Consider the following 11,721-nt stretch of genomic DNA (forward strand, 5'->3'; position numbering starts at 1 on the left):
AACCCTGTTAAAAACCCAATGGTGAGGCGCCACACACTTTGGCTCCTCCAGCAGGACCCGGTACTGAAAGGCTTTCGCAGAAATCGGTCCTTCTCGCTTGCATGCCTGGTGCATGTGATCCGAGAGCTCGCTTGCTCGTAACGCATCCCCGAATTACCTCCCCAAAGGAGATCGCCTAAATAGCCACCGATCAGTTGTTTTATTTATTATCCGTCGGGGTTTTTTTTTTATTAAGACCGACATCTTGCTTATTTGCTCCACGCCATGATGCTGCAGTTGCTGCTTCTCTCTGCCCTGGCTGCGGTCACCCGGGCCAGCGACGTGCTGGAGTTCACGGATGACGACTTTGACAGCAGGATCGGCCACCATGAGCTGATCCTTGTGGAGTTTTTTGCACCCTGGTGAGCTCTCCCTGACCCGCATCGAGACGCCTCTTTCTGGCCTCATGCACTTTCGTTTTGCTGCAGATGACTAAATCAGGCGTCGCTTTCGTTTTCTACCAATGCAGTCGGTCAGGCGATTATCTGAACTCACGCCAACAATCTTACCTAATTTTGTTCTAGTCTTTCTCGGGTTTCTAAATATCAAACTGAACGTAAACTTTCATTTCTGTCGTCCCTTTTGGGGTATTTCAGTTGGATGACGATTACACAGAGCCTAACGAGTTTGGCCGCATATCTCCGAGGTATAACGCCCACGAAAACGGATGTCTCTGGTTTTCTAGCGCTTGTATAAACCGTGTTTATGGGCACTCTATTCTAGCCTAGTCTCCTTGGGTTTGTTTCATACGTGCCGTCAACACCGGTACCTGCCCTAGGTTTTAGAAACTTAGTCTTCCAATGCACTTTGCCAGAGTTTCATTTTTGTAATTCATATAGTACGTAACAAACCCAACACATCTACTACTAGAGGATTTGTCTTTCTTGTAATAAATTGCATTCAGTTATAACATGCACAACTTATGAAAAATGGTTAAGTTATGCATTCGACTCTGCAGTATATCTGCGATACAGCTCTACTCCATGATTAAATCTCATGCATATTTATCAAGAAAACCACAATCTTTGCTTGGTTGAATAACCGAGTAGGTTTCCCCAGTGCTTACCAGTTCTGCTCTGCTGTGCTGAAACTTCTTCATTCACAGGTGTGGTCACTGTAAGCGACTTGCTCCAGAGTATGAAGCTGCAGCAACACGTCTGAAAAGCATCGTCGCCTTGGCAAAGGTATCTGCAGAGGCGCATCTTGTCAGCAGGCAGGGCAGGCAGCTTCTTGGGGCCCCCAAGCCACTAGATGGCGATCATTTATTAAAATGATGACAAAAACTGGTTAGAGGGGGACCCTCCAGTGAATTTTTGCTTGGGGCCCCAACAGACCCTAGGATTGCCTCTGGGTATCTGTCACTGCTGAAAATGGGTGGAAAAACACTAAATGCTGAAATTATGCTTTATTTGCCATTTGCACACGTACGAGTGCAGGTACTTTGGAGTACTTCTTGGGTGGCTTTGCGTAGGGGGCTAAACGTGTGCTCTGGAAGGACAATGTGCTGAAGATCGTTATGTTAGTTCTGCTCAAAGGTGACAAGGTTTATGCTTTGTTTCCTGTTCTTACCACACACAAGCACCGTGTTTTGCATAAACCTACAGCAAATGATATTCAGCCAGTGTATGTTCTGAGACAGTATACGTTTTGTCTTTGCAATCTGTCAGTCTGTCAAAATGAAAAAGCTTCTTGTAGTTGTTTTGCTCAAATTGTAGCATTGTTACTTTATTACCAATTATCAAGTATTATCTCCTTTCAAAGCAAATATGCTCTGCTTTCAACTGCTAAGTGTAATTCCAGAAACCATGCTATAATTTTGTTACCCGTATACATGTCAGTTGTCTCAACACCCTCCAGTGTTGCGTTGACACTTGACTATTTTTAACATGGCTTGTGCTTCTTCTGCTCTAGGTTGACTGCACTGCAAATTCCAACGTTTGCAATAAATATGGTGTGAGTGGGTACCCAACCCTTAAGATTTTCAAAGATGGAGAAGACTCCGGCAGCTATGATGGACCTCGAACCGCTGGTAATTGTTTCCTCAAGGCTTTCTTTGAAGAATCCATCTCGGCTGATGGAAGTAGGAGTTTTCCTACCTATATTTTGCTTTGGTTGGCCTCTCTGGCCAGAATGGAGACTTTAATTCGGTACTCTGTGTGCTTCCTCAGCGAGCTGATTATTTTCTTTTCTGTGATACATTTGTGGATTTCAGGTGCTTCCAAAATGTACTCATAGCTGCTTGGGATGGGTTCTGGATCCCTGGCTAGATAATTTAACTGAATCTTGAACTGTGTACCTTGTCTTCAGATGGAATCGTGAGCCACATGAAAAAGCAAGCTGGTCCCGCTTCATCAGTGATCAAGAGTGTGGTCGAGTTTGAGAAGTATATTGGAGATCGCGATGCAAGTGTAATTGGTGAGATATTCTGGCCCCCTTTGAGAGACTCGTGCATCAGTTGAGTGTCAGGAAGCCTGATCGTCTTGCATTTGGTCAGGCTTTTTTGCGGACAGTGGCAGCTCGGCGCAGGCGGACTTCCAGAAGTCTGCCAATTCCCAGAGAGACTTCTACCGCTTTGCACATACAAACTCTGAGGAGCTTCTGAAGAAATATGACATAGAAAGCGAGTGGGTGATTACCTTGCATGCATTATTAATCAACAACGATCAGCCATGCAATTGTCTAACAACTTACATTTCCACTCTGCTGCTCTCTCGTTCCTTAGAGGAATTATCCTGTTTCGACCTGCACGCCTCAGCAATAAATTTGAAGAGAGCAGTGTGAGGTTCAGTGAGGATGCGATGACCAGTGACAAGATCAAGAAATTCATCCAAGATAACATGTGAGGTTTTCTTCTCTGGTTTCAGCTTCCGGAAATGTGTTCCTCTGTTTAGCTAGAGTGCTTTTCTGCTCATGTATGAATTAGGTTTTTTTGGTAGTAAACATTTTCTTTCAACGACGATGGATTTGACATTTTCAGGGTTAATTAGCTGATGCCATTTTTTAGACTGTTTAACCCCTCAAGATGGGTGTTGCAACCTATTTTTTTTTTTTCCAATATTTTTGTCAAAATATGGTTTTTGCATGTTTTGCTAACAAATGTGGTTCTAAATGTATGTTAAAATTGCACTTTTGACTTTATTACAAAAACGTTCTCTGTTGTACAGCCAAAGTTAACCTTCACATCACAGCAAACTTGTATCTTGTCTTATCCGTTTGAAGCTTTGGTATGTGTCCCCACATGACTGAAGACAACAAGGACCTGATCAAGGGCAAAGATCTGATGGTGGCCTACTACGATGTGGATTATGAGATGAATCCTAAGGGCTCCAACTACTGGAGGAACAGGTAGATACCCCACAGCCGCCTACTGTAATTACAGATTCAGAAACTAGCTTGCATAATCATCAGAAATGTCTTCATGTAGGGTCATGAAGGTGGCCAAAGACTTCTTGGATCAGGGGAAGCAGATGAACTTTGCAGTCGCTAATAAAAACGTCTTCAGCCATGACCTGTCGGAATTTGGGCTGGACTCCCACACCGGGGAGCTGCCAGTCGTTGGAATTCGCTCCTCCAATGGAGACAAATATGTCATGCAAGAGGAATTCTCGTGAGTTTTTGGTGGACTCCCAGAAATGCATCTCTGTTATGGCATCTGTTAAATTATTCAACTTGTTAATCGAGCATGATGGCAAGTCTTTGATCTCATGCAGACGTGACGGGAAGGCCCTGGAACGATTTCTGCAAGACTACTTTGCTGGAACGCTTAAACGCTACCTTAAGTCTGAGCCAATTCCTGAAAACAATGACGGCCCAGTGAAGGTGACTTCATATTGTGATTTCAGTATTCGGTTCTCCATAGTTTATCCAAAAATCATGCTTAATATTCCATTTCATTGTAGGTTGTAGTTGCTGAGAACTTCGATCAGATTGTGAATGATGACAGTAAAGATGTCTTGATTGAGTTCTATGCCCCTTGGTGTGGCCATTGCAAAAACTTGGAACCAAAGTACAAGGAGCTGGGTGAAAAGGTAAGTTAAGATGCGATGTTTTGTTTGTCTCTCACACTGAACTGCTTACAATTATTTTCTTTTTCCTCCCTCAACCAATAGCTATCTGGTGATCCCAACATTGTCATTGCAAAAATGGATGCCACAGCCAATGATGTGCCTTCACCCTATGATGTCAGCGGGTAAGGATTTCAGTTCACCAGTCACTGAAGTGTTGCATTCCAACCCTGAGCTCAGAGTGGATTGTAAAATTCAAACACATTTATCTAAATGCATGCAGTTTTTTATGTATTAATGCCAATAAAGGAGCATGTTCACAGCATCATTTGTTAGATGTACCTTCACTTAGGTTCCTGAAGATGGAGACATTGTTCTTCGGGGGGTGGCTAAGTGGGTTATTATGCTGTGCCTGTGTTGGGAAGGTCGCTGGTTCAAATCACTGTTGGGCCCTTTAAAGGTGGCCCTTAACCCCCAGCTGCACCAGGGACTGACTGGCCCTGCATTGATCTTTTAGATAAGTCTGAAAATTTTAAAATTGCTTCTATTATAGGTTCCCTACCATTTATTTCGCCCCAGCTGGTAGGAAGGAAGATCCCCAGAGATATGAGGTTTGTTCTGGAGTTGTTTATTCAATGACTACAGTTGATCCTTCTGTATCATGACTTTCTGCATCGTGGTTTTGAGAAATTCTTCTGCAGATCCTGCTTTTTTTTCTTTTTTGTGAGTTTTCCAAAAACTTTAGTAACGCATACATAAAGTCTATGTGCAGTGCGGGTTTGAAGGATGCCAAGTCCGTTTATGACGGTCTCTCATAATATCTTGTGTTTCTCATATCTTTTTGCTTTGCTTTGCTTTGCTCGCCAAGGAGCGCAAAACATTTAATGTGGTTTTTCCAGATCACTGGGGGGGCCTGTATCTCTAACCACCCCCTTCCCCATGTGGAAGGGGTTGGCTGCCTGGCTTATGTGTGTGAATGCACCGCTTGCTTTTGTCTTCATAGTAATGGTCATAAATGTCTCTTACCCCTCCAGGGTGGCCGTGAGATCAGCGACTTCATCTCCTATCTAAAGAGAGAGGCCACCAATCCCTTGGTGGTCGGAGAGACTGAGAAGTCAGAGTTGTAGAGCTGAAGATCTGTGGAAGGCATGAGTTCTGGAGCCAAAGACTCCAAGTCCATGTGCACTTAAGCTGCCGTGGTATCGAAAGATCAAGTTGGCCAGAAGGCGGCTGTTCTAAGTTTGAGAGCGTTTGTTTGTTTCCCTCTCAAATGGATGCACTGTTTTGATGTTACAGGATTACCTTTTTTCTAGACGATTTTTGTGGGGGAGGAATTTTTTTTTTTATTTTATTTTTTTAATCACTTTTGTAATTTTGGAAGATGTGAAATAAAAGTTATGGACCCGAACTCTACTTCACTGATGTGAATTTACTGCCACACAATTCAAAGACCTCTGGGTTATTTAAATCTGCTAATATTACAATGTCAATAATGATCCTGTGTTTTGGTTTGACTAATAGCTCCATTTAGACTTAGACAAGGTACTGATTACTGGTTTTAAGTGGGTAATTTCTAACAGATGCGGGCACCACATTACTGAATGTACACAGAATTTGATGTGATGGAGGCTCGTTTTTACATTTATTTTTTTTCTCCCCCTCTCTGCATAAATAAGTAGGTATGAAAGCTGACCATTGAATATCATAAAGTCCTATTTCTTTCTATTGCAGAATCGTGACAAACTCCTACAATATGGTCATTAGGTTCATAAGAGATGTGCCCTGTGAGTTCTGACTGACCAAATTAATTTTGTGTGATCAGGGTGGGCTTGTAAGATATGATTTGAGGTGGGTAGTGTCTGCAGTGATCTTGTCTGCACACTTTCTGATGCTGTATAGCTCCAGTAGGGAAATACTCTATGGATTGACAGAAATGACAATAGAATGCAAAAATAACCGAAACTGACAGGAGAAACGTCTCTGTTTTTGTCAGTGACTTTTTTATAGTTGATTGAATCTGGCAAGTTAATGATTTTTGTGGTTGAACCTCCCTTACTCCTGAAGATAATTAATATACCAGTTTATGCCAACACTTCGAGATCAACACTGATACCCAGGGGTGTTCTTGCTATTAAAAGATCCAGGGCTAAAGTTTATCCAGGGCTTGACTCTTTTTGAAGGAAGACTGGCACCGGGGCTAAGCTTAAAATATTCCCGGCTATAGCCTCCAGTGCTTGGACCTAATGACGCCCATGTGGATACCCACTCCTTAGACAAATACTGTTTGGCTAATGTAGGTCATTATTCACCTGCTCATTCTAAAATAGCACCTCAGTGACTGCTGCTTTGAACAATACACCTATTAAATTTAAACATTCAACACATATCACTTCATGTAAGTGATTTACGTCAAATCCGTAAAATACCTGATGGGGTAGTACTGAAAGTCGGTCTGGGTAGAGTTTAGTTTCTCTTTGCAGATAGTACTCCAGCGCAGCAGATGGCGGTACGGGTCTCTCATTGAGACGCGGTAACGGAGTCGCCATTTTGGATCTGACCAGTCTTGAGTGAAAATCAACCAATAGAAGCGCAGTGCTGTGGAGCAAGCCTGAACATGTGAAGAGAGCCGTCCGATTTCCACGTGCTCGTGCCGGTAAGCTCTATATATACATATATAAGCTCATATATATACATACATACATATATATATACATATGTCAGATATAAAGTAAAAATACGTGGCGTGTAATACGAATAAATTGTTACACAATTAAACCTCAAATCTGAGGACTATGTAGCCGTCCGAGCGCAATGACAGCGGCAGTATTACCATTAGCTCCGTGGTTATGTGGCTAGTTGTCGATGACAGGTCGACAGTGTCAGCTTACTAAGTTTTATGTGTGGACTGTCGTGTATATATCGTTTGTGAAAGATATTTACACCATAAGGTCTTCAGATATTAAACAAAATTCGATTACTTGATATTTTGTTGGTCATTTTATTTTTCTTTCGACGCGGAGGCGGAGCAGGTTAGCTGACGGCTAGATCAGGGTTGGTCAAAATACACTTGTGTCGTGGGGATGGATGTGGTAAACTGCTTCGAACCAGTTTCTTGACATACATAATGTATTGCATAATTACTGAGTAATCTTATATATGTCAAGTGCATGATTAGTCCAAGATGCATAATTATTACGAAATAAGATCATGTGATGTGTTATATATACGTTTGTGCCTATCCGAAAATGGAGAATGCCCTTAATGGTTGTTATATTATTCCTCAAGTACTGTATGCGCGAGCGTTATTTGGAGCTGCGTACGATGATTTTATGTATGTATGTACGTGTGGTTTTAACAAGGGCGTGAAACATGCAGTAACGCGATATTCAAGAGGGACGGGGGGTGAAGTGGGCGGGACACGAGCAATTGGGGTGATTCGTATTGAAGCGGTACTTTATAAATAGGATAAATACATAGATGGAAATGCCAGTGGAAGCGGTGCATATGATGTACATTCGTGCCTGTTGCAATGGTTCTTTTAATGCATGTTAAAGTTTTTGATTACACTTGGTTCTATGTATTATTCTAAGTATGAAACATCACTGCTCAGGTCTTTCTTTTATTTTGAAGGATCAAAAATTTTAGGCACATTGGGTTAATTAATTGGTGTTTCTCTGTTTTTCTGGTAGGTGTCCTTAGAGAGGAGGTCGGAAGATGCCCGGTCTGAGCTGCTGTGAGATGGCCTTAGAGAATATGAGGAGCTCCCACAATCCCCATCCTCCAGGCCCTGTCGACTTTTCCTTAGCTGAGAGTCCTCGAGGGGCTCCGGAGTGTCGCGGGAAGAAAAACCCAGCAACAAATAAATGGTTGCGGATACAGGCAAAAAGGGCGGCACTGGAGAAAAGTGGGGTCCTGCAGAAGAAAAAGCAAGCGAAGGACAAGCACAGAGACCGGGGGGGCTTGGGCTCCATCGTGTTATCCCCGGACCCTGGGATCTGGGGGGACTTTTCATTACCCCCACGGACTGAGGTTCCGTCTGACGTCCTGTCGGTGGCTGCCACCTCTGCCTGGCACCAGTCAGGAACGTCCAAAGCTGGGGTGATGTCCTCCATTGGTGAGCGCTGGGAGACGGACAGCGGGGTCTCCTCGGCAGCCAGCCCCCCCGTCAGCGGCCGTAGCTCCCCCTGCCCCTGCGTGAATCCAGCCAAGCTGGTCGCCATAGACTGCGAGATGGTGGGCACTGGCCCGGGCGGTCGCTTCAGTGAGGTGGCCCGTTGCAGTATGGTGAACTACCATGGGGAGGTGCTGTACGACAAGTACATCCAGCCGCTGAGGCCGGTCGTGAACTACCGGACTCGCTGGAGCGGTATCTCCCAGCACCACCTGGTCAACGCGGTGCCCTTTAACAGGGCGCATCGGGAGGTGAGCTCAGAGCTGGACTCAGAGTGGGGGCCTTTATCGTCAGCGACGTCACCTTTCCCAGGATGACGTGATTCTGTATGTTTCCACTGACAGATACTTCAGCTCCTGAAGGGGAAGGTGGTCATCGGTCACGCCCTGCACAATGACTTCCGCGCCTTAGGATTCGCTCCTCCGCGGCACATGATCAGGGACACGGGCCGCTCACGTGAGCTCAGGCGGTTGTCTGACTTTCCGCTCCGGGGCAGCGTCTCCTTGAAAAACCTGGCCAAGACCCTACTACACAGAAAAATTCAGGTGAGAATATCCCGCCCGTTGCCACAAGAGGGTACGCTTTGCACAAAATGTTTCTGAATGCAATATCTGGCAGAACGCCTTTCTTTCCTGCATTCCTGAGAAGGCAGAGAGGGCTGTAATGATGCTCACGTTCTGAGACTGGCGGTAGTAGAGCTGTGTGATATAGATCATTATTTTTGGTATGTAACTGTCGCAGACCATTCTGAGGTTTAGCATGGGCAGATGTGCGACGTCACTGTTTGCTCCTCATCACAGACCAGCAAGCAGGGACACTGCTCCGTGGAGGATGCCATCGCAGCCATGGACCTGTACAAGCTCGTGGAGATGCAGTGGGAGCGGAATATGCTGGACGCGAGTCCGGGTTTGGATACGGATTCCCTCTCTGAAGTGGTATCCTCCACTAGTCACTACATGCAGGACCAGTATTGGCCTGAAGAGATTTCAAATGACTGCAAGTAAGGGGGGTGACAGCGGGACTTCCACTCTGGGTGGGGAATTTGCTGTGTGCTGGTTTAACCCAATGGAAACCAGTTCGAATTGAACAATGGGAAGTGGGTTAAAGCCTCTGGTGATTGGCAGCAGTAAATAATAACCCCACCCACCGCGGGGGAACTAGTGTCTCAGTAATCCTCAACAGAAGCTGCTATAGATGAGATCTGAGCTTTAGTGAGAATGATGTACTGTAGTTCTGAGTCCTCACACTAGAGGGCAGTCTAACCTCAGCAGGTGCAGGTTCATTGTGGCGTTGCTTTATCTGCACATGTGTGTATTCCCAGAATGCACACTGTTTAGAGAAGGAGTGACTGATTGAAAAGATCAGAATAAAAACTGAATGCATTGTATTGCATATCCTTGCTCATACGGAAGATCTGTAATTTGTTGTCCAATTTTCCACTGTTATCATAAATTTTGGTCTTTATAACCACTGGTTTGGCAAAGTTAATTAAATCTTTAAGGAAATATAACTCATTGGAGCAAATGTAATAATTTTAGGCTGTTTAATGCGGCAATGAAGGCGTTTCATCTTAAATTGTCAGATTGTAATGGATAATCTGGGACCTACTTTGTCGAGCTTCTTGTCTGTATACTGTGTATATGGTTCTCAGAGTACACAAGGTGCACTTCGCTGAATTGGTGTCATGCTGAAAGACTGTTAGTCTTTCTCCGTGGCTGAACATCCCTCCAGAACTGTTGGACTTCAAGCTGTTGTTAAAAATTTAACTTAATAAAAAAAAAATGGCATTACAGTTGATGTAAACTCCATGTGTATTGCTTAAACTTGCTGAATTTGTTTTTTTCCCTGAACATAATATATCTTTTTTATCTCCTTTGTCTGACATGCCCCAGTTCCATAATTGTATCTTGCACTGCCGCTATCCTGCCAGTAGGTGGAGATATTACAATGAAACATTTAGACGTTTAGAAAGCAGCCAAGAACAAACTGTATAGCTTCTACCCCCATGAATAATTAGGCTTCCCAGTGTGTTTACTTACTTGGTAAATAATGTAAATCCCTGTATTTTTCTTCACTCTCAGTCCTCTTCATGCTGTTACTGGGTCAGATTTTCTGCTTGCGTTGTTGTTTTCCCCAGTATAATTACCAGGGCGTAATTAGGCCAGGTGGGCGCATAACTGAGCTGGGGGTGTTCAGCGAGTGCGGGGAGGATGACTCACATTTGCTGTGGTTCCTCAGCAGTATTTCGCACAGGTTAAGTGTAATGGCTCCTGGCCCAGAGTTTAAAGCGTTCACAGGCCGCTGTGTGTGGCTCTGGGTTAGGGTTGCCGGTTTAAATCTCTGTGTCGACAGTCTGACTCACCATTGGGCCCTAGAGCAAGGCCTTTATCCCTCATTGCTCCAGGGACTTCATCGCCTTGGATAAAAGCATTTGCTAAATAAAATAAAGTCTCATCTGTAAGTGGGTCATGCAGTATCTTCAGCATATGTAAATTACAGCTTAACGTCAAATGATTTTAGGAAATGGCATGTAAAAGGGTGAGGACTCTTTTGTCCACTGTGCTTTTGTAAGGTAATGGGTTTGTAATCTAAGCCTGAATAATCTTTAACTGACACAAATCTGTGGAAATTCTAAATCGCCCACTGGAGGTTTCATAAGGTTTATGTTGCACCTATCCTACAAAACGCCGAGCAGCCCCAAAGCCTTGGTTCCCATTAGCTGATACTGTTCCCTCGTCTGCGCCGAGTGGGTGGTCATGTGACTGATCAGCTGACCCTCTGCTGTCTTTACCTTAACAGGAGGTTCCTCTGCCTTACATACGCTAAGGACAGCCTGGTATTGCATAAAGGGCATAAAGCTCTTATGACAGAGATTAGTGTTATTCCTGGTCTTAAAAGATTTAAACATTTGCAGCGGTAGGTTCAGTTCAGAGCTCACCTTAGAGAAGAGAAAAGGGATCAGAGTTTCATCCTGTGACTGCAAAGAAGGCCATTATACGATGCAGAGAATCCCAGTCTTGAAATAAAATAATATGGCCCCCTTCAGACTTAAATATTTATTATTGATTATAGATAATCAGATGTGCCTGACCGTATTGGTGACCCTGTACTCCAAAAGATGAAGCCTACGGATATCCAGGACTTCAGGAGTGAATCATTTGAGGACCAAGCCCCACAGCCTGCAGCCTCGCGGACAAAGGCACCTGCCATGTGCCGTCATTTTCAGAGCCAGCAGTCAGCTATGTCTTTAGCAATCGACAGGCTATTTCTCCCATTTACTGAGCTGTAAACAGCTGTAGGAGGAAGGAACGGGTTTCATTTCATTGTTGCTCTGACTCGATATAAACACAAACACGTGTCATGTTTGTTGGAGATTAAGTTGTAATATGTACACCGGGGTGTTGCGTAGGAGTTCCATACACAATACGCCTGTGAATCCATTTAATGTTCTGATGAACAGAAGTGAAAATTGGAAGTTAAAATTGTCCCAGTTTGCTCAAAAATACA

General features: G+C 44.1%; 2 protein-coding genes across 2 annotated transcripts; both read left to right on the top strand.

The window, feature by feature from the left end:
- Positions 1–24: 24 nt before the first annotated feature.
- Positions 25–5,451, top strand: LOC111845058 (protein disulfide-isomerase A3). The gene is made up of 13 exons (XM_023814144.2): positions 25–401; positions 1,145–1,223; positions 1,951–2,068; positions 2,347–2,454; positions 2,534–2,663; positions 2,762–2,878; positions 3,259–3,384; positions 3,464–3,646; positions 3,750–3,858; positions 3,939–4,067; positions 4,149–4,228; positions 4,597–4,654; positions 5,078–5,451. Exons 1-13 carry the CDS (start codon positions 265–267, stop codon positions 5,168–5,170), a joined length of 1,467 nt encoding a protein of 488 aa, XP_023669912.1. The 5' UTR covers positions 25–264; the 3' UTR covers positions 5,171–5,451.
- Positions 5,452–6,554: 1,103 nt separating this feature from the next.
- Positions 6,555–10,011, top strand: isg20 (interferon stimulated exonuclease gene). The gene is made up of 4 exons (XM_023814148.2): positions 6,555–6,696; positions 7,733–8,465; positions 8,559–8,759; positions 9,015–10,011. Exons 2-4 carry the CDS (start codon positions 7,758–7,760, stop codon positions 9,216–9,218), a joined length of 1,113 nt encoding a protein of 370 aa, XP_023669916.1. The 5' UTR covers positions 6,555–6,696; positions 7,733–7,757; the 3' UTR covers positions 9,219–10,011.
- Positions 10,012–11,721: the final 1,710 nt, after the last annotated feature.

Source organism: Paramormyrops kingsleyae, chromosome 11 (genome assembly GCF_048594095.1).
Source record: "Paramormyrops kingsleyae isolate MSU_618 chromosome 11, PKINGS_0.4, whole genome shotgun sequence".
Lineage (NCBI taxonomy): Eukaryota > Metazoa > Chordata > Actinopteri > Osteoglossiformes > Mormyridae > Paramormyrops > Paramormyrops kingsleyae.

Excerpts from the sequence above, each read along its gene's own strand:
- LOC111845058 (XM_023814144.2), top strand. The coding sequence starts at position 265 with ATGATGCTGCAGTTGCTGCTTCTCTCTGCCCTGGCTGCGGTCACCCGG. Across the intron at positions 1,224-1,950 it reads GCATCGTCGCCTTGGCAAAG|GTTGACTGCACTGCAAATTC; the intron begins GTATCTGCAGAG and ends CTTCTGCTCTAG. Across the intron at positions 4,068-4,148 it reads ACAAGGAGCTGGGTGAAAAG|CTATCTGGTGATCCCAACAT; the intron begins GTAAGTTAAGAT and ends CTCAACCAATAG.
- isg20 (XM_023814148.2), top strand. The coding sequence starts at position 7,758 with ATGCCCGGTCTGAGCTGCTGTGAGATGGCCTTAGAGAATATGAGGAGC. Across the intron at positions 8,466-8,558 it reads TTAACAGGGCGCATCGGGAG|ATACTTCAGCTCCTGAAGGG; the intron begins GTGAGCTCAGAG and ends TTCCACTGACAG. Across the intron at positions 8,760-9,014 it reads TACTACACAGAAAAATTCAG|ACCAGCAAGCAGGGACACTG; the intron begins GTGAGAATATCC and ends TCCTCATCACAG.